The following is a 22,368-nucleotide window of genomic DNA, read 5'->3' as shown; positions in this document are numbered from 1 at the left end:
GGAACCGGTTGTGTAACGCTTTACGCAGTGTAGTAAAGATGATTCATATCAAGGAGGCACGCATTTTCTGAATGACCTATAGAAACCTGTATTTGCTTGCGTGTATACCTACATGTATTCAGAATTGTTCAACACGGCCATCTTATATCACAGAGGATCTTGCGTCGTAGTGACTGGTTTTTGCATTTCTTTCCTCCATCCTTTTTTTTTTTTTTTTAACTCCGACTATGATGTCATATTTCATGGCTCGTTTCTCCTACCTGTGACTGAAAACCTCTTAAAGAACGCGTGAACACCTAATCATTCTCGACGTTCGATATCCTGTTTTTGCCTCGGTGAATGAATTTAAAAATTACGACTTGGCATGTTTACGAGGAAAACGCTTGACGCCATTCCTCGAAACGATTCTCTCTTTTTTTAAATTTGTGTTAATGGCGAAGCACACGATGACATCATCGGTAACGAGAGTCATTGTTCAAACACACGACTCACTTGTTTCATTGACTGATTCATTAGTCTTGTCGGCTGTATATATTCTACGATCGAGCGAATCCAATCATCTCGCGACATCAGAAAAGCTACTACTGTTCAATGAATTGTCTTTTTCTCGTCAACGTGACGGTACCGGTAATTGACGGATTAGTCACGGTCCGGTGACTCACGATTTCTGGAATATCGACATTGATATTTGCGACACGAATACAGAAGGATCATATGACAAACTAATCGCCTCTGAAACGCATTTTTGTTAATCGAGGACATCGGTTCTTTCAAACTTCGTCAATTCGATTCTCTTGAACTGGGAAACAACGATCAAAGTTTTTACATACATATGTTTAACGAGATCGTCAGAATTCTTTTACGCAGCGTACAACAGGAAACGCGAACTCGTTCGCCAACTACGATCATCGCAAGATATCGCCTCGTTGCTCGAAACACGTGTGCCAGCTATCGCGCCACGGTTTTAATAAATAGACGCTCTCGACTGCGACAAGATACGCGGCGCGTGTACGAGTTTATGCGCTCAATCTTCTGCATGCGCGAGGCATGGAAGGTATATAAAGCACTTAAATTGAAAAAGAGCAGCGATCGAAGGCATGTTAAACCACATACACGCGATGTTCTCTCGATCCTGATAGGAGACACGAGGCGGTATCCTTATATTCCAAAGTATAATTTAATAGAAACATTATGCGTGCAACGGTAATTGGAAAATGTTTCTTGCGAATGAAACTTGTCAGATGGAAACATTTATGTATTCTAGTAACGAAATGGATTTTGAATGTTTGTCAAAATTCCAAAGCCGTGTAACGTGACAAGGGTTGACGAACCCTCGCGATATTAACCCCGTCTTGCTCATCGATTCTGCTTCATAGTACTGGGATTTCGTAGTTCCAATCAGACCAACGCGCGTCCACCAGTCGAGGCAAAAGCAATTTGCAAATAGGTTCGACAGTGTAGGTTGACGCGGGGGTTGAACAGTGTCGCATCGGATTCGCGTGACACGCGGGTCCAGGAACGATACGCGAGATCCATCGCGGATATCCACGTCAAAATACTAATTAGTCGTCGGACGGACCCTGCGCGCGTTCTCTACTCTGCTCGCGCGGTCACGCTCAAGTATTCACCCCTCTACGATGACGCATCGATCATTGATTCCAATTCGGATCTGATTTTACCGACTGTTTCGTCCAGAAATTGGATTTTCCAGTTTCCATTGGGAGCGGCAGAGAGGATCATTGTGCCACGGGTTTAAAGGGTGCCGCGTTAGAAGGGCTGTTACCGATACTTCGTTAAATATTAAGCATCCTCCACGCGGACATAGGGCTCGATAATGAGCCCCTGTACGCGCGTTGCTCTCTGTTCGTTCCCGAAACGAAATTTCATTGGTTAGCGATCGGTGGATCGGCTATTTTTGCGACAAAAGAAAAGAAAAACATTACCGGTACTTTATTAGTTAAACTTACTTTGATGGTGGTACCCTTTCGGTGCAATGTTCTTTAGTTTACAAAGTGGTGTTCACATTGAATTGTAAAATTTCATGATTATCGTATTACACGAAATTTTTCTAAAAACGAAAGAGAGATTCTAGAAATTTTAGATTCTGTTTATTACATTTGTTATGATTCAGATTTTTTTTTATAACAATAGCTGTCAATTTTTATGCAAATGTAATATCTGTATTAATTTTTTTTAGAAGGATGACACCGATTCGAATCGACGTTTTTATCAGAAATCCTCGATGAAAATATCCGCTCGCGTGTTGCACAGCTGGCGAAACATTCGCAACAAAGAATCATTTTCCAAATAAGTGTATTTGTGTCGACGCATTTACGATAATCCAATAAGGTCGGGAGCGAATTCAGCGGCGTTGGTTCTCGCGTCCTTTGCAAGGATTTCCAGCAATAATACTCCAGCCTGTTAAAGCGATCGCCTAGGAGATTATCCGTAATTGCTAATAGACCGAATAGTCGGTCGTGATATTAGGTAAGTACCAACGTTTACATTGCCGCCGACAGTAATACGATGGAAATTCGCGGTAACGAGACGAAGAGAGGGGAGACCTCGTTCCTTTAGAATTCCATCGAATTGCCTCGAAATTATAATAATAGATTTCAACGAATCCTTTTACTCTTCGTTAATTCTCAGTTTCTTTCATCTTCGCTTCCAATTTTCATTCAAAAGCAAAAATTCTAAATGTATCACGCAGAGAGCTATTACAAGAGAACGCATGACTTTACGTAAGAATAAAATTACGCAATTCTACCATGAAAATTTTTATTAAGAAAATGCTTGAAACGGAACCACAGCTTTCACATTGAAAGTTATACTATGTGAGTTGCTATTCACGATTCGCGAAAACTTGCAAGCAAGGAACGTTAAGAAACTGCCAGAGATTAAGCCAACGTCGATCTTCCTGATCCGAGAATTTCGGAAGATGAAGCTCCTTACCCGTTTCGAAACTCGAGCGTTTCAACGACGAATTGGAACGCGCAGTTCCCATTGCTATACGTAATCCGCGATCTACAGGAGTTACGCTCGCGGCGTCCTTGCGAACGATAATCGCTCGAGGAAACGCTCAAGCGCGATTATGCAACCGTAACTCGTGTTCGATATCACCGTTCGTTACGTTCGCGATCTCGTTTCGATTTTTTATGGTTATTTTACGAACAGCAGGGAGTACAAGCTCGAGGAATTGCGGACGATTATTTCCACACGTTGTTTCTGTCCTGCTATCGGAAGGTTCCGTACACTTCTTAAGTTTCGATTGATGAACGAAACGTTCGGTTTCACGATGAGGCTATTGTTCTCCGATGGTGTTGATTCGATGCGTTTTTCACGCGGTTGGTGGTCGACGATGAATAGAAAGGCAGGAATTATTATTCCAACGGCGGATAATCAAGAATTAACCATCATCGGAATACCGTTCTTCAAAGTATTGATACTGGATTCGCTCGACGTCATATTCAACGGCGCACAATGTTACAAATGAATATCATTTACGATTCTATTGGCTGCCTGACGAACTATAGATCGGAATAAAACAGCAAAGTGCTCCCGCTCATCGTACTATGTCTTCTTTCCCAGTTTCCATCGATATTGCCTTTATCGGCGAGAATTACCATAATTCACCTACATTTTCAGAGACGCGTTTTAAGACGGTCGATAAGCGCCAACTCTGGCGTAAAGTAAACGCTCGCATCCGACGAGCTACGAGTAGTACCTCTCGCTCGCGTTCGTCAGAAAGTCGCGTTTTTATTCCACATTTATCGCGGATTCTCATGACCTCGCGGTCTTATCCGTCATTTTCAGCCGGAGGTGATTTCTTTGAAAGCTAACTGACGCGCTGAGCTCTCGTCGCTAACAACCACGGCGCCCCTTAATTGCGTGGCTCGACACACTTCTTACTATAGTTAATCGTATAACATGCCACGTTATGGCCTCGTATTTACGTAATCGAAGTTTCATTCATGTTTCTCGGCCGACAAAGGACTCGCCCTTAAAGCGCGACAACAGTCACGTTTCGCCATCGGCGTATTTTCATTTTGTTTTTCTAGAATCGATTCAACGACTCGCGCTCGCCATTTATTCTGCACAACTTCTCAGGAAATGCGGTTTCCTTTCGTGGTGAAAATGATATCATTTTTCGGTCCGATCGCTTACGCGCGCGGTTCTAAAACGAGGTTCGGGATGTGGGTTGACCGATAATCCTTGATTGCGTAGCTTGAAGTTTATGGTTACGATTTCCCAGATAACTTTTATTCTTATTACTCAATATAGTCTAGAAATACACGATTAAAATTGAAGTTTACGGGGTCAAGTAGTTGATATCGAGGATGATACAAGGTGTGCTTTTAAGATGATCACGTGCAATAAACTGAGAGACTCTCGCTAAAAGAAGAAAATTGCTATTCTCCATTCCATGGTGCTTTTTATTCCAACATATCGTAAAACACATACAGTACTCTTAAAAAAAGAAATAAAGTCGACCTTGACATATTCCTGGCTTTATTATGCCATACTGTATCTATCCAACATGCGTGTATTCGTAACGCGTGCACAGGATTCTTTTTCTTATATCATAATTCGATCTTAATTCTCTCATTAAATAGCGTTATTAAGATTCCTCTTGTGCAATTTACCTTTTCGTCAGGAACATGAGAACGGTCGGATGTAAAATTCGCGCGACACGTTACGCAACCGTGTAGGCAAGAGGAGCAAAGTCGAAGGATCAGGCGGAGGATCGGACGATTAGGCGATCGAGCGACCAAGCGAGCAACCAGTTTCCTCATCGACGTGACATAACCGTTGCGAATCAATTACGGTGTGGAAGCCCGTTGAAATCGCTTCTGGCATATTCCGCTCGAATCGACCGGCGACATCCGCCGTTCTGACGCCGAAAGCCGATCGCGTCGCGCGTACAAACACAAACGAGGGTGCGCGCGCCCGTGCAACCCCCGTCAACGCATACGATATCCTTGAGTAGACTTGGCCTGTATGGCGGACAAATATTTACCGGCATATTTCGGAGATCGTTAATATTGGCTCTCGCCAATACCCTCGTATTGATCTCGCGCGAGCTAGGCTTATGTAATCCAAAGGTCGTATCACTTTGCGACGATTATCGCCGATTCCGTATCTGAAAATACTAGTCGAGGCGGTTTTGCAAACGCATTTGCGGTTTTCATTCGCGGAGATTCCGAGGCTGACGCTTTTGGCGAATTAGCGATGGAGTGCGTGTTTAGTTTGTACGTTACGTGTTATCGTTGGCGTTTAAAGTATGTACATCTCGGAAGCACGTAAATTGAATTGAATTATATTTGGATGGCTGTGGAATATTACACGGCGTAATTTTAATCAAACTTTTGCAACGTTTAGCGGTCTACGTTAACGTTATACTCGTACAAGAGAAATCCGTGTATAATTCGACTGGTTAGAGTAGTTATCAGATATATCTTACTAGGATGTAATTTCGAAAGGAAACGTAACCGCAGGCAAAAAATTTTCCAGCGGAATATCCCAAAGAACGTCTTATTACCGGTAGACCACCGCGTAAGCCGCGTAATTTTAATTAATTTAGAAGTTAGCACGTTCCGGCCGCGATACTCGGGTCGTAACATCCATTCTGTCCATTACGATTAATTAGCTTCCGCGCAGACGAGCCATTTGTGTGTTCCACTTTGATTCGAAGAATACTTAATGGGGGGTGCTTGGTTCATTAAGCCGATGCGGTGTACAACAATAATTCACCTAGCGATACCACCACTGGCATACCATGGCTATACCACGGGTATAATGCTACAGCGGAGATGCATAAGAAAAAAAGGGATAACTTGTAAATACCCGACCCTCATTAAACACAGTTTCGTTCCTCCCGTTTAATACGTTTTAATAACCACCGCTACGCAACACGATATGCTAATCGACGCTAGAAATTTGCAATTACATTCCCTCCTAATTACCGGACTGCGTACGCGAAGCTAAAGGGTCTCGTCGAACTTAGCCGCGTTGAAAGCTGAATTTTACTCCCGTAATCTGCAAATCCAGCAATTTTACACGAAAATGAGAAAATATCGAATTTACGCCAACGAATTAATATCGCGATAACGATAAAATGGTTGCATCGTTTTCCCACGTTTTCAATTGGTCAAAGATCGAAATCGTCCCTGTCATGAATTTGCGTCCGCTTTGATCCAACAGGAAGTATAAAAAGTCAAACGAACAATTGGAGAAATTTGTGGATCTCTTAGCTTATCGGACAATCTCGATTAAAAACAACGTTTATTGTTGCACGCACCGAGAGTTCGCCATCGATAGTATCCAGAGAGAACACGAATGTAAGTGGCGGAAGGCAGCGTAGGAGGAGCGGACCTGCATCCACCGCTTCCGGAAGCAGCCACGCGCAAAGGAATTCCGTTCACGGGTATGTCACCTCGGCGCAACGTATCATTACGAGTTTCGTTCATGTCGCAGAGTTATTATGAGGATCCTATTTCATTGAATGTCACGTATTACAGATTCTCCCTGTAAATACAGCGTTTTTTGTTTGACGAGCAAACTACAGTAGTTAGTCCTCTTTTGTTCGGTATTGTTCGTTGCTTATTTTCAGGCTTATTTTATTTCCTCTGTTTCCATCGAATAAACATTACCAGCATTTTACGATTTTCATTTTCACTCTTCAATTTCACGAGAAATTCTTATCTTTTTGTTCTTTTTCTCTAAACAAAGCTACTCATTTGTCGATGATATTAGTCCAATTGAAATTCGAGGTAAAATAACCAATCGACGATCACTAATATTTCGACTTAGAAATCGTGGTATCGACCTTCTCAAAAAAATCCTACTCACCTGCATCTGTAATATCGCATGGTGTAAAATTTCCATTCTGCATTGCTAAGAACGACATAACGAGAATAATCGTAACTGTGTTCAGCGATTTCTAATTGCGAACGGGTACGATGTTGCAGGCGGCGCGACGCGTCGGTTAAGATAAAACGGCGGACGCGCGTCGCCGGAAACGGCGGTGGCTGCATTTAAATTCAATTATACAGGTGTTGTCGGCTGGCTACGTAAAAATCCACATTAAACGCGACATAAATTATGAAACGGAGTCGCGGCTAGCGATATAGAGAAAAAGATGAATAACGTGGAACGCTAAGTTCGCGGCACGCTGAACAACGAGTGCGGTGCACTTTACGGGCAGTAACTAACTCCTGACATTTATTTCAACGGTTCGTACACCGGGGTTTATCCGTCTTTTACGGCCACTCGTTGGCTGTCGCTCTTTTTCGTATTCCTCGTGGGAGATGAAAGTAGAGGATGCCTGTTTTTTCGTCACACCGGCTACCACATAAATATCGACGAATATATGTATACTGTTCCTTTCCTTCTGACACCTCCCAGAATATTTGTTCACCGTCTATTCACCTTTCGTCAATTTTATACCATCCACTTGTCTTTTTATCTTTACGTATCTTAGTTTCACGCATGTTATGCGAGTGATATTTGTGAGAGATCAGAGTTATTAACTATTAACCTATATCACGTAGGTACCGATCAACTCCACAAAATGAAAATTACAAAGAAGCAATGATATGGAAATATCGTTCTTCAAAATTCGCCTGAGAATTTACGATTCTTTGTGCTAATCACGTACTTGGGTACAACAAAAGCTCGCACTTAGTCAATTTGGCTTCTGAAATACTCGATCATGTTCCTGTTCCAGTGAAAATTAATATGATTTTTGTCAAAAACGCTTGAATATTTTTAGTAATAGCAAAAAAAAAATATACCCAAAATCTACAGCTTTAACATATTTGGTGCATTCGGTGTCAATTACGAGCTGCTACCGTTTAAACGGTAAAAGCTCTACGTTCTATGATCGTTGCACGAATTGCAATGGCATGTTCTCGAAACGTTGTATGAGCGTCGTTAACCGATTACGTTAAATTGGTGTATAAGGACCCGTTGAAACTAGTGCAACTTTATTCTCGTTCGACGAATACCTTCGTGAACCGCGTTGAAAGCGTTTTAAACGGATTAAATCGAATTAGAATACGCCACCGCGGAATTTGACTCCGGGTTTCATCGCGAGCCCTGCAAAGCTCATCTGTCTTTGTTAATTTCACCAATCAAGGCCGGACAATGGATCGATTGCATCCAGATAGTACAAATACGTACAATGGGACATCTCAACAGGCGAACCCTTTGTCGATGAAAGTCCGTTACATTGTTCGATGGCCGGCCTTTTGAATTCTCCGTACGCGAAAGCAGTGACCAACGTAACCAATGGAACGCAAACTGGAACGTGTGATTATCGACCTGCTAAAAATTCGCGTTTTGCGCTTATTTCGAAAACCTGAACCTGAATTACCTGATTGCGTGTAAACGAGTTAATCATCCATATCGAAACTGTGGAATTAGTTATTCCACGTTTCTCTTCTCTTATTTTTCAAAGTCCGTTATTCCGATCCAATGAATGATTTGAGTGCAATTGCTAAATTTCCAGCTCCGTGTCATATAAAATATAACAAAATCTTCGATTCTTTTTACGACTAATATTTAAATTGGTGTAACAGAAAATTCGGTAAGATGTTATACATTGCCCGCGGTTTAGCGGAAGAACTTGCACGGAACCGTGCAATTAATTATATTCATGTAACGCACGCACACGTATCACGTACGTTGGTGTCAGCTATGTGTATATGCACGCGTGCACACGAACGTTTTGTAACTTGTCCCGCACAGAAACGCGTCTGTTCAGCTTGTTCTACGAGCGAGCGGCGAATCCTGGCAACTTCATGCTCACCCGCTATACTTTCCAAAGGGTAACTAGGATGAGTATCATGACGCGTTTAAATATCCCACCAGCCTAATTACAGAAAGTAGATCTATTTTCCAAATGTTAGTTCGTTGCTCCGTTTTCTCCGGTCATGTTAGTTCGGCATTCCGATTCATTATACACTGTAACGTGATTTCGTTGTTTGTTTAGTATCTTCGACCTAGTCTTATACAAAATGCTCGTACGGCGAATAGAGTAACGGTTTAACCAACGTCACGACTAATGCTATTCTATCGCCGGCATTAGAGTTATAAATCCGATGTTGGTTACAGAAGGCGGCGTAGTCCACTCGGGATAATCCTGTAATCGCGTGGTACGAATGAATTTAAAGCGGAGATCCGTATAAGCCCTCATTATAATGTCTTTTTACTAGTTTACGTAAAAGGATATGAAAGTCGACGCGGTTGAACGTTCCTCTGGTCATTTTTATAGGCACGAAGGGGCAGAATTTAAAAGACATAAGCGCCTTGAACACAGATAAATAGCTGAGCAGTGGGCGTTCTTACTTCGTGAAACACGAAATGTCTCCTTTATAATCCTTCATAGATTTATACAAATTTACAAAAATACTTAAATGCGTACGTAATGTACCGAAGGTACAATAGTACTTCATTTATTTCAATTCCACTTAATTGAACGAAATTTTAGTCAATGTGCAATCAGTTGAACTACTACCGACTGAATTCACTCGTCTGAATACGAAATCTCATTATGTGAACGAAAAATAATATGTAACAAGTAATGCTTTCTTCCTCCAGCCTGTTCTTTCTTCTTTTTGATTTCGCTTCTCCTCTCGCGCGCACACTCATACAGTTTCCAAAGATATATGCAACTATGCGGCCATCTTCGATGCGATCGTATTGCACCGGCTATGGTATGCACACGCTTGGTAAAAATCTCTCAGACCACCTACGTTGAAATCGTACTACAGTGCCTTAAATTAGAATAATTAAACATGTGTATGTTAATAAGTATCAATTTTATTCTTTATTGAGAAGGCCCTGCGTTTACATGTTTGTTTTATGAATAAAACGTTCGGTATCTTGCGTATAAGTGACTATTCGTTAAGACCAAAAGTAAAACTACACTGGTAGTTGGAGATCTCTGTTTGAACACTACTTGATAGGCTACCTAGGGTTAGGGTTAAGCAGATCGTATCTTTCATCCCCCGTTTTTGATCATTTTTTTCTTTCAATTACAATATTGCATCGAACGAGCTAATCAGTTCGTACTGACATATGTTGAACCCGATCGTTAACAGAAGCGGCGGGATAATCGTTGCAGATAACCATATTCCGGTTTTGCGGCTAATTGAACTGCTGATTGATGTATTATCTTCCGGACGAATCGTTGCGCGGCCCGATTGCCATTTGATCGGTTTCATCAACGGGTCGAGGTAGCGTTCGCCGAGTGAAGGAAACATTTTTGACCTTTCAACGTTTACGCAAACTACGCAGCGCTGCGCCGTGCCGCGTTCGTCCAAAGACACTTCATTAGCATCCGCTTATTTACAGTAAGAATAATATCGTCGAGATACATTGATCGTAGTTGTGGAAATAACGAGAATCTGACGTATACCTGTCCACGTAATGACGATTCAACTAATCAGTACTGAAAATGTCGATACAGCTATAGGACGACCAACTCCAAATATAATTCGTCACATTTACAGGAAGTATTAATATCACCACGAAATCACCGAAGCTTTCGGTAATCCATATAATACTATCCAACTGGACTAAAATTACAATAGAGTTTGTGCAAGTACAAAGATATATTACTACAAAAATATTAGTTGAGACTTATGAATTTGATTGATTTTTTAGTTGGTTTTTGTTTGTTTACTTAAATTATTAGAAAGTGGAGCTGCTTGTTACGGCAACTCCTTTAATCCTTGGAACTAATTTCTTGGAAAGGGGCTCTGACGTAATACGTAAATACGTCAGGTATTCGTATCTCACTCGCATTCGACGAAGAAGAGAGAAACGCGTGTACCTTTCTCAATAACTGGCCAACCAGATAAGTTCCAAAAATAAACGAAAGTTTTAATATCAAACTCAACCTCATTGAACTAGCAATCTCCATCAAACAAGACGTCATTTTCCCATTTCTCTGTATAGCAGGGTCCATAACAATTTCCCAACGACTTTACCTTTCTCTAACGCCAGACTCCCGACCAGGGAAAAACTGCGAGTCATATTGTCGGGCCACTCGTGATGCTTGTTTCGCAGCCACTCTCGCGAAGCGTCTTTCAAGCGGTTCGTCTCGCGAGAGAAGCATTGAATCGGAGAAGGGAGCGGCAGCCCATCCCCTCGGGGGTGTGCACACGGACAGGAAAAGAGAAGAAGGAGCAACGCGCGCGGCGAAGGAGGGCCGTACTTTGCATTTTTATTGGCACATTACGTCCGCCGCTCCTCGCCACTGTAAGCAAGCGTCAAAACCGTCTTCCGGCGATCGCGGGTACGTGCCGACTGAAGTGGCAGGATGATTCCACCGACCGAGTCTTATTGGAAATTTCACCGATAACTCGGTGCTCCATTAAGGGACGGCCACGGCGGCGACCGGGAATCGCGCGGGCTCCTGCATTCGATGCACGAATTAATGGATCGACATGCTTGCTCACGTCTGATGGATTCGCTTACCTGTAGATTGCTGCGGTAAGATAGGGGAAAATTGGATCGACTGCAACGATTCCCTCTCGCGATTCGTCTTTTCCGAGTAGTAAGTGAGAGAGAGAGGTAGTGTTAGAGTTTTCTCGTGGAGGTCGAGATCGCCGATGGAAGCGGTTAATTGGCCGGTGATCGGTCGATGTGGATAGAGTTGCGGTTATCGAGAGTTTTATTGTTAAATGATTGGGGTAATCTGAGGAGGAGAGAGAAGGAAGGTTAAAAAAGAACAGGTGGATGTTAGAGTTTCGCTCGAATAAACTGTTGAATATTCAACGAGATTTCACAAGAATAACGGCACATTGTTATATTTGACGACGAAAGTATTTTAGAATACATATAAAAAAAATACGTACACGTACACGTATTTACAAGTCTTCAGAACTCGATCCAGTTTAAATAACGAATTCCGTAAAGACAAAAAGTTCTTCTCCCTCCACTTCTAGTTTATTCACAATTACATGCCATTCTTTATATCTCTTCTTCTCCACTTCTGTGGTATTGTTTGCAACCATATCCAGCAACTGACTACAAAAATGGAAAAGATAAACAGAAAATGACATTTGTTGCCCGGCATAAAGTACAGATATCCTAACCAGTGCACGATACTATGAATTTACCATTTAATACGCAGCTCTCCTGGCTGACGTTTTATTAAGCCGCACCGTTCGTTTCGCGGACACGCGGCTACAAGTAATTTCGATCCGAAATAGCAGGATCAACGCGGAGAGAAATGTTTGCTCTTCGCTAGACTTGACGAGTAATTTACTGTCACAACTTACCGGGACACAATAACGCGAGTTTTGCTCGCGAAGGATTAATTATACCAGGCCGTATTACGTCCAGGTGGACGTCCGACGTGTCTGTAAACGACAGCCGTCGTATTTTCATTTCGCCGAACCTAACGATGCGACCGCAGCAACGCCACGGATCGCGCGCCAGTTATATGAAATATCGTTCGCGTTTCATTCGCGTGTCCCGCGAATCATCGAGATTCAAAGATCGCGCGCGTCAATCCTACATCACGAAAAATGCTACTGACCCATGATAAAATGAAAATTCAATTGGTTGATTAGGAACCTGTGAATAAATCGATTAAAAAGAAATTGAACGAGTTTCGAATTTTATGGTCTCGGGATTTCATCGGGATCCGTGCGAGCGTGTCATCGTAAAATTTGAATCGTTCACCGTTTCAAATATACAAATGCTGACAATTTAAACTTTTGCTTGGTGAAATTTGTGGAGCGTTGTTGAATTAATTTAACAAATATATTAAATGTAACGATAATTCCCTATAATAAACACGAAATGTAACTCACGTAATTGATGTTTTTCCTGTAATTTTTATATGCAATCAACAAGTAATTATTTACAATATTTGTGAAGATTGACTCGTATAACCTTGTCGTTAAAGTTCCTGATTTCTTTCTGCAAATTCTATTGTTTGGTTGAGACGATGTCCTCGAAAGGACCGTGTGATTCCTACCGTGTCTCTTACATCCAGTGACACGTGGAACGATAAGCGATCGTTGCTATCCAGACAGAAGGACATACTATCTATCGCGAGTCTTGCGCGAAGGTAGGTGTACCCAGGGAGAAACGAGAGAAGCGTAGAGGCGACAGAGAGTCCCCGAATGCAATGCGATGCCTATCGATCGGCCGCCATGTGTGAAATAACTCACACAAATAACGCACACGCCGTTCCGCGTACACCCACGTACACGCCGCCACCCTTGACAGAAATGTTCTTTCTTGCGAGCTCGAATATTCCGGCAGACAAGGCCAACCACGGGGCTGACGGGAGAGGATGAGTGGTAAGAGGAAGTAGAAGTAACGCGCGTGTAACGGCGCGCTCGGTGGTCGAGCCGGATTTTTATCCAGGATCCGACGATCATCTCATTGATGAATACGCAGTTTTCATGAATACCATATGAGGTTTGTCAGGACGTGTATCTTCGGTACGGCGCGACATTCGATACGATCTCGCACGAAGATCGGAACGTCGAGCCGTTTCGTCTTTCGCGAGGGGATTTGCACTCAGACATCTTCGAAACCGTGACGAAAATTTGATCGTCGCATATTATTTATGACTTACGAGACTGAGATGAGAAAATAACGGCTGGCTTCGGGCAGAAACATAGTCAAGACAGGGATCGATCTCGAGCCTGTTTTATTTCATTTCGATCGTGTGCTGCGTGGTTTCGGTCTGTCTTCGATCGATTATCAGAAACTATTTTTACGATGTGATAATCTCTATCGAAAAGCCAACAATTTCTGTTTCTTATTTTTCGTAGATCGCTCAAGAAACGAAGAGCTGAAAGATGAATCACTGTTGTAGTCTTGAAGTTTGAAGAATTGTCGTCACATTTTCCGATAATTATTTTACCGTGATTGTTCTACTGTACCATGAAATTTTATTTATTTATATTGTATATATTTTTCTATATATAAAAAATCAAACGTATACTTCTGATTCGCCTTTTGTCTCATTTTAAATAGGTTCCGCGTCAAGTTTGCCGGCGAAAGGATTAGCGCATCGCGGTCGTTATAAAAGCCGCGAACCGATTTCATTTTATCGCGACGCTGTCATCGGCGAATTACCGCGTAAACCGGCCGGCCGGCGGATCGCCGCTCGAGTGGATATTACGCTGGATCTGCAATAACTGTAAGCGTTTCGGGATTTATATCGTTTCATCCTCATGTAACCACCATATTGGCCGCTGCTTCAGAGCTGCTAAGCCCCTTACCATTCGCCCCGCGCCGAACAATATCCGGCTAACTTATATTCGAAATGTTGCAGCTCACCGTTGCCCTTCCGCCCTTCCCGATCCGCTCACTGCCTCTCTTCTGACTAGCGCCGATCGACTCGAGCCAGCCCGCTGGCCCTGCCGATGTACTGAAAATATTGTAACCGGTTCCCACTTTTCTCTCATTCAATATCAGCCTTGTTATTTACGATATGTATTATCCGATGAGAAATATGACAATCGCCGCCGCTTGTCGCGGTAGATTACCGGCCCCGAGAAGTCGTTGCAGAACGGATGCTCTCTCCGATGAGGCCACATGATACACTAGTTTTGTTCCTTAAACGTCTTGTCGAGTTATTGCGGTTTAAGGAACGGAAGTACATTAGGAATCGAAGTAGAATTGACTGTCACCTTGGAATATTCTACTCTGTATTATATCGAGGAAGTTCTCCTTGTTACAGCATAGATATAGAAAACATAATTCTTAGAAATAGTCGTTTGAGAATGTTTTCCTACTACTTTGACGTTTATAGCAAACCTGTTAGGTAACCTTACCGATGAGTCCACTGATGAATAGATCCCGCGCGAAACGCATCCTTCGCCCTCTTTGCTTCCTCTAATATCGCAACGTCACGCGGTAATATAACATAATTGATTGATGATGCATAAATTTCAAATATACTCTAGCCACGCAAACTTAATATAATAATATCCCAACGTTTCCTTAAATCCAAAGATTCCACAGAAATAAATCATCGTCTTCTGCGTCCATATCAGTTTTTCCAGACGAGACAGAATCACGAGGCATTTATAAAAGAAGACAAAGATCTTGGTGAGGTCCGTTTAGATGATCGGCGGCTTCGCTTTGTAACAGGGGTGAAAATCGCGGTTTCCTTCGGAACGCGACGCATCTATGCTAAGAGGAACGGTAGCCAAGGTGAAAAGAGCCGACGGAACGATCGTTGAATCACGGCCAGATTGTGGGATGAGAGGCAGGATTGGAAACGACCGGTTTTCGGTAGTCTGCCAGAGGTTTTCGTTGTACGCGAAACTCTTTCCTCCTTCCTCTGCCTTGTATCGTTCGGTATCTCCTTCACTCTCTGCGCTTTCTCGCCGCATTCATTCGTGTACATCGCTCAACCTCGCCCCTCCTTCTATCTCCTCGCAGTTCTGGCTTCATCCCTTTCGTCGCTTCTGTCCGCCTCCTCGCGAAACGATAAATTTCCCGGCTTTAAATCCCGGTCGCGGTACCCGACCATCTCCACGACCGCGGCCACCGAACGATTCTACAATACACCATGAACGGACGTACAGCTTGTACCGACTTCGCGTGTCTTGTTTACCGGCCTGACGACATATTTATGAGGCTTACACATACTCCCGCCCCGATCCAATCTCGATATTCGCGTCACTTCCCCTTCGCGCCATCTTCATTCTCTAAAACTCTAAACCATCTCGTTTTGCCTTCAATTCTTCGATACTGTTCTTCTTTCGTCGCGTTTCTGTCTCTTCTTTCGAGTTTTGATTTCTGGCTGAAGTCTAGTATTGTGCAGAGCTAGAAAGAGAGCAAATGGAAGGAATACGATTGATCGTAACAGCTTAGATTCACTTCGATTTTACACGAACTTTTAACTGTAACATGTTATTTACAATTGTGCGTTATACAATACATGTCGCCTGATGAGTAAAGCAAGTAAATGAGTAAAGCAAGAAGTATATATCAGCAGCTTTCCTTACAGTTTCATATAATCTTGTATCAAGGGATCCTGTTGAATTCTGTTGCAATTTTCTCGGATCTGTGGTGTCTCAAAAGTTTTAGGTAATGTGAGTTCATCTGGTAAGCGTCCAAGGTTTGTCGTTAGGAATAGTCATTAATTATGACATCGTTCACCCTCGTAGGGGAAAGGATAAGCAAATTAACGCGTCACATCCTGCATTTGGGACTCCCCTTCGGGATAAATTTATCGGGCTCTGGTGGAAGCTCCACCTCGACGACGCTGGACCAGCTTGGGGCGGAACTTCCTCGTATGCTCGTGTTCCGGTTCCGATAAGAGCCCGTGTCGCTTAATTAATTCTCAGCATCAATTTTCTTCCGACGTTTTCGAATATTTCCCTTTCTCGTAAAATCGTGAAATCTTTGTAACGCAGCCAGACGAAACTTTATTCCCTCAACTTCCAGAAACAGTCACGCCGTCACACTAAAATTATCGAATGAACTTAAAACTACCAAGACATTGTTTGAGGAATTAAAAAAACACGCTGGAGGTTGCCCGAAGCTGCGCGTGGTCTGCATTTCGATTCACGGTTATCGATCATCGCGGTAGAAGCTTGTAATGGGAAGTTTATTAGGGAGCCATAAATGAGATAGGCCGTCAGCGTGTCTCTTTGTACGCATCACAGACGCGGAGTCGATCCAAAACCCTGGTCACGAATCACGGCGTCTGTCCGCGTCGTGGATGGGAATCGACGCGTCGCGGTCGAACGCGCGAAATTTACGAACGACGCGATCGATCTCTCCGGTAATTGCCTGATTATCGAACCGAAGAAGTCTCCCTTTCAAAACCCATGGCTTCCTGATACTATCGAGATCAACGCCTTCTCGTCGAGCGTGAAACGTTCTGTGTGATAAGGTTTTCTCGAGCTATGTTACGAATCGTAGATTCGCGACGTTCGATTCTCTGGGGAAGAAAAAAAATCTGAAGTGCTTTTATCTCGAGTAACTGCAACGATGGAAGATATGAAATTGAAAAGTATAAGCCGTTTCTTGTCTTTAATTGCTTGAATTATTGCATGGAAAAGGTACATCCAATCTTGATTTCCTAGTTCCAAGTTCATGACGAAGGTGAACAACTCAGTTCTTTTTTCAATATCGTCGTCAGCCTTCCTGAATATTTTAGGCGTTTTTGAAAGCACAAGAATACCATTATCGTAAAACAGAAAAGATACCGGTGCAAAAGGTCCTCTTAATATTACACTACGTTAAATATACAAGACAAAAATGGTGTCTAGAGCACACTTTTACAACCTTCGATAAATAGTACGCTTTTTTCCGCCACTTTTTATCTGCCATTGGTGTAACTCAAGTGCCTACAAGCACAGGGGACATTTTCCAATTTAGCTCAATCGCACGCAGCATTGAACGTACGTAAGAAGACAGTAGACTGCACGACCAGAACAGTCGAGCAGCGATTATTCTGTCGTTGCATCCAGTTTTCTCGTTTCGTTCTTCCAAATTTCATCGGGTTTACAATGACAGCACCGGCGGTAGGAATTGATTTGGGAACAACCTATTCGTGTGTCGGCGTATTTCTCAATGGAAAAGTCGAGATCGTTGCTAATGACCAAGGAAATCGCACTACACCGAGCTACGTGGCGTTTACCGAAGCGGAGAGGTTAATCGGTGATGCAGCCAAGAATCAAGTAGCTATGAATCCAACGAACACGATCTTTGGTAGGCTTATAGTTCGATGATCGTATCAAAGTTTAATTCTTAATCACAGGCTTCCTTATTTTTGACATTACCATAGGCGTACTGTTACCAATAGTCTACGGATGGATTACTTGAAAATTTTATTCATTAAACCACTGTATTATAATACATAAAGGCCACAGAGAGAAATCACTATAAATTACGTTTCACAAATCGCAAATCTTAAAGTTTTTTCAATTCTCCGGAATCTAGATTGTAATAGTGAAATTACGATAAACGAAATTTCTTCTAAAAGACTACTGATTTGTATTTGAGGATTGAAACGAAGCTAAGCAAAATGTTCCATCTTCTAAAAAAATAAAAAAAACAAAATTAAGAGATACTTCTTGAAGTCAGACGTAAAATCAAAACGTAGAGCGTTACGCGAGCAGAATTTTTGATAATCACGCTGGCAAGGTCCGTCGACTTGGCAGCGTAGCTAAGATCCCAAGAATCACCGTCATTTCCGGGTTTCTGGGCTGGCTTCCGGCGCAGTAGCTGGCCCGCGAAAAGAAACGCGACCGGAAACCAGTTCAACGTCGAGAACGCTCTCGTTTCGTGGCTGCCAAATCGACTTACCGTTCCGAGATCTATAGTCGTTCAGCGGACGAGGTCGGAATTCGCCCACGATAAGTTCGCTCGTTTCGCCACGATAAGAGCGTGGTCGTGATCGTTGCGTCTCTCGATCATGCGCCGAATTCGCGGCCAATTATGCGATCGCTGCCAGCGATCCTCGAATCGATGATTAAGGGAAGCGTAAATGAAATCGTCCGACAGATGCGAAGAGGTTGATTGGCAGACGTTACGATGATCCATCAGTCCAAGCTGACATGAAACAGTGGCCGTTCGCCGTGGTTAACGACGGAGGAAAACCGAAAATCCGAGTTCGGTACAAGGTGAGTTGGCTAACGTTTAACGTGACCTGACGTCCAACCGCGTGAACATCCACAGTTAGACAAGGAATTTAATTAGCAACGTTTGACTTTGTTCTGTGTACGGTATCAATGTTGCTTTATGTATGTTGGCCTACATTTCGAACAATCGGTATCTTATCAAACCGCAAACTCATCCTTTGTAAGCTGGCATATTTTCCTACACTCTTAAGGATCGATGTTCAATCGTAAATTTTTCACTTTTCCGAGCTTTCAAGGACACTTGAACGATTCTTGGATACTTATCAATGTTTCTATGGTATCATGCGATCGTTCGTTATGTCAATTATTCGAAACCTTCTTTAATAAAAGTAAACATCAAATCTAAAATTCCACTTGGCTTTAGGGAGGAGTAGGCCATCTTTCAAACGAAACCTAAGAAACTAAACGTTTCGGAGGAATTTATAACACAATTTCGCTCTCCTCTATGATCAATTCTATCCCGAGTTGCTATATCGATTCTAGGGTGAGACGAAGTCCTTCTTTCCCGAAGAGATCTCGTCGATGGTTTTGACGAAAATGAAGGAAACGGCGGAAGCTTATTTGGGAAAGTCCGTCACGAACGCCGTGATTACGGTACCAGCGTACTTCAACGATTCCCAGCGACAGGCTACCAAGGACGCCGGTACTATCTCCGGCTTGAATGTCCTGAGGATCATTAACGAGCCGACTGCCGCAGCTATTGCTTACGGCCTCGACAAAAAGGGCCGCGGTGAAAGGAACGTTCTGATCTTCGATCTCGGCGGCGGTACTTTCGACGTATCGATACTGACTATCAACGACGGCATATTCGAGGTAAGTTTCGTCTATGCACGGACCGCGAACCGCATTCCTCCGCGGAGGAACTTCCTTTTTCCTATTGCCGTCGGAACCCTCTCGGGACGGAGCTACGTGCTTTTCCACGCTGTGAGAAACAAGTCCGAGGAAAGTTTTTAAATAAAAGCACCGTTCCTTATGGTTTAATGCGAAACCTACGTAGAACGAATAAATGCCAGTAACTAAGTCTTCTGCCTCAGCAATTTTACTGCCAAAAGACACTAATGTTGCAGCGTGATGTTTTGATTTTATCTTCTGTTAATTCGACGATTCTAGTAATAATTTGATTAAGTCAGTGCCTTGAGTATCGAATAGAATAATTTTTACGTTGAGAGTTTTAACGCTTTAACGTCTGCTGATTTGTTGCTATCTTTCTGCATGGCTCGAGCAAACGAGAATTTTTTGAATTTCATCGCATGATATTAAATTCCTCTGTGCTTCAAGATCACTGACAGCCTATGTGTTAAGACGCGTAGGATTTTTTGACTTTCTTGTAAAAACGTGAGTTTCTTTGACTTAACATAATTTTTACTCGCTCTAGTTTTAGACACATTAGCACGAAAATGCTTTGAAAGAGCGATTATAAAGTTACGACAGTTTTGACAGTAAATATCCAGATTATCGGGTATCGCGTTAAAATCGGAATTTCTGGAAATATCGAGGTCAATTGTAAAGTTCCAACAGATATCCAACAATAAAATTAGTATTACCAGAAGAGTAGAGAACTTGCATTCTAGAATAGAATACGCATATAATTTCAGGTGAAGGCCACTGCCGGTGACACCCACCTGGGTGGCGAGGACTTCGACAGTCGCATGGTGACACACTTCACACAAGAGTTCTCAAGAAAGTTCAAGAAGGATCTGACGACGAACAAACGAGCGGTTCGTCGGTTGAGAACAGCGTGCGAGCGTGCCAAGAGAACCTTGTCCTCATCGACGCAAGCCAACATCGAAATCGATTCCCTGCTCGATGGCATCGACTTTTACACGTCCATCACGCGCGCTCGCTTCGAGGAGCTCAACCAAGATCTCTTCAAGTGTACGTTACAGCCAGTTGAGGAAGCTCTGCGAGACGCCAAGATGGACAAATCTCAGATTCACGACATCGTGCTCGTCGGTGGCTCGACTAGAATTCCACGAATCCAGAGGTTCCTTCAGGTTGCTTTCATTATTTATTTATTTACGGGATAACCCTTTCATACATAAAAGATAGCATATAGGCAGGAACAAGTATTCACTGTTGGCGAGCAACGCCCTCCGAGCCAACGTTTGACGCGACGCGGTGTGTCGGTTCTTTAAAACGAAGTTAGGGTGATACAGGGCAGGTTCGATAATGAAACGCATTAAAATTCGATTACATTTCCTAGCGGAGCGACCCCAGTGTTTTAAGTCAGGGTTCGAAACGCAGGACGAGGGTACGGTCGAGAACAATATAGGGGGGGGGGGGTGTCGGCGACGCCCCCAGAACGAACGTTACAAAATTAATGAGCTCTATGACAAAGTCAACACCCGCGTTTTTCGACCCTATGCGTACCGCGTTACCGGTACCATTAAACGTACAGCCTGCTCGAATATATTTATGGTGTTTGACGGCACGAAGGGCTTCGACTTTTATCGTTCGGACACCAATAATCGTAATTGAATTCGAGTACTTTGGAGGCCATTGCGATCGTTGCGATAAATTCTAATATGACTGGGTTCACAGTTTATTGTCCTTTCCAATAGAGACTGATTAACGTGATGTAACGATCGAGCTTGATGCGAAGAAATTAGGAAATCTTTAAATAAGCTGATCGAATATGTAAATATATTTCTGCATATTTGAACTTACTAAGTACTGTGGTGTCTGTTATTCTTCGACTCCTAAAGTTATTTATTCTTTCAGACCATTAAATACTTTAACGACTTTATCTTTGTAATTACTCAACTGATGCAAATGTTTCTAGGAATAAGTCTTCACTTTCGTCTTCTGAGATACATATCTCATCGCAATAATTTACTTACTATTTTTAATTTAAGTACACATTAGAGATTGATTCTGGTATTAAGGAAAAAGACACTTTTTAAACGAACAAACGAGATCCCAATTCCTTTTCCTTCCATTGACAGGACTTTTTTAATGGAAAGGACCTTAACAAATCGATAAATGCGGACGAGGCTGTGGCGTACGGGGCGGCAGTGCAGGCGGCCATATTGCAGGGTGACAAGTCCGAAGCCGTACAGGATCTGCTGCTCCTGGACGTGACTCCGTTGTCCCTCGGGATAGAGACCGCCGGTGGCGTGATGACCGCTCTCATCAAACGCAACACCACGATCCCGACCAAGCAGACGCAAACTTTCACTACCTACTCGGACAATCAACCCAGCGTCCTGATCCAGGTTTACGAGGGGGAGAGAGCAATGACCAAGGACAACAACCTCCTGGGAAAATTCGAGCTTTCTGGGATTCCGCCGGCTCATCGAGGCATACCGCAAATCGAAGTGAGTCTTTTCATAGAAAACTCAAATTAATTATTGAATCTTTTCCTCAGGACCATTAAACGTTATCAATTAACACATAAATCAATGATTACCAGTATCAAGAATTAAAGTAGAGGAGCTGGCTACTAGCTCCTATAACGATAAATCGCAAGATCGCTAATAAACGTTTCGTAGACTCGAAGAACCAGAAATAAGGAAACAATTCCAATAGAGTACCAGCGGTGCTGGTACGTAGCGAAACGCAGCAATTGCGTCGGAAAAGGAAATCCTTGGCAAGGATATACACAAATCCGTCGAGAGGACGAGGGTTAGGGTTGCGACTGGACAGGGTTGAAAGATCCTTTCCAGACGATCCCGTGCCTCGAGATTTCTTTTCTGCCTGTTGCCACCAGTGTACGAGTCGGATGGAACTC

General features: G+C 42.9%; 1 protein-coding gene across 3 annotated transcripts in view; it reads left to right on the top strand.

Moving 5' to 3' along the window:
• LOC138178067 (heat shock 70 kDa protein cognate 4-like) overlaps positions 1–22,368 on the top strand; it is a 58,021-nt gene that overhangs the window by 34,418 nt on the left and 1,235 nt on the right. Inside the window, exons 1-5 of one of the 3 annotated variants that reach the window (XM_069109522.1) lie at positions 2,404–2,487; positions 18,502–18,620; positions 19,122–19,451; positions 20,234–20,632; positions 21,584–21,955. In XM_069109522.1, the coding sequence (XP_068965623.1) occupies positions 18,555–18,620; positions 19,122–19,451; positions 20,234–20,632; positions 21,584–21,955 (1,167 nt within the window). In that variant the 5' untranslated portion in view covers positions 2,404–2,487; positions 18,502–18,554. Of the gene's footprint in view, positions 1–2,403; positions 2,488–17,430; positions 17,707–18,501; positions 18,621–19,121; positions 19,452–20,233; positions 20,633–21,583; positions 21,956–22,368 lie in introns of those variants that run through there. The other 2 variants (XM_069109502.1, XM_069109512.1) reach the window with 2 other exon arrangements.

Source organism: Bombus flavifrons, chromosome 1 (genome assembly GCF_040668555.2).
Source record: "Bombus flavifrons isolate JBK064 chromosome 1, iyBomFlav1_principal, whole genome shotgun sequence".
NCBI classification, from domain to species: domain Eukaryota; kingdom Metazoa; phylum Arthropoda; class Insecta; order Hymenoptera; family Apidae; genus Bombus; species Bombus flavifrons.
The sequence above is the reverse complement of the archived record's forward strand: the minus strand, read 5'-3'. Positions and strand labels throughout refer to the sequence as shown.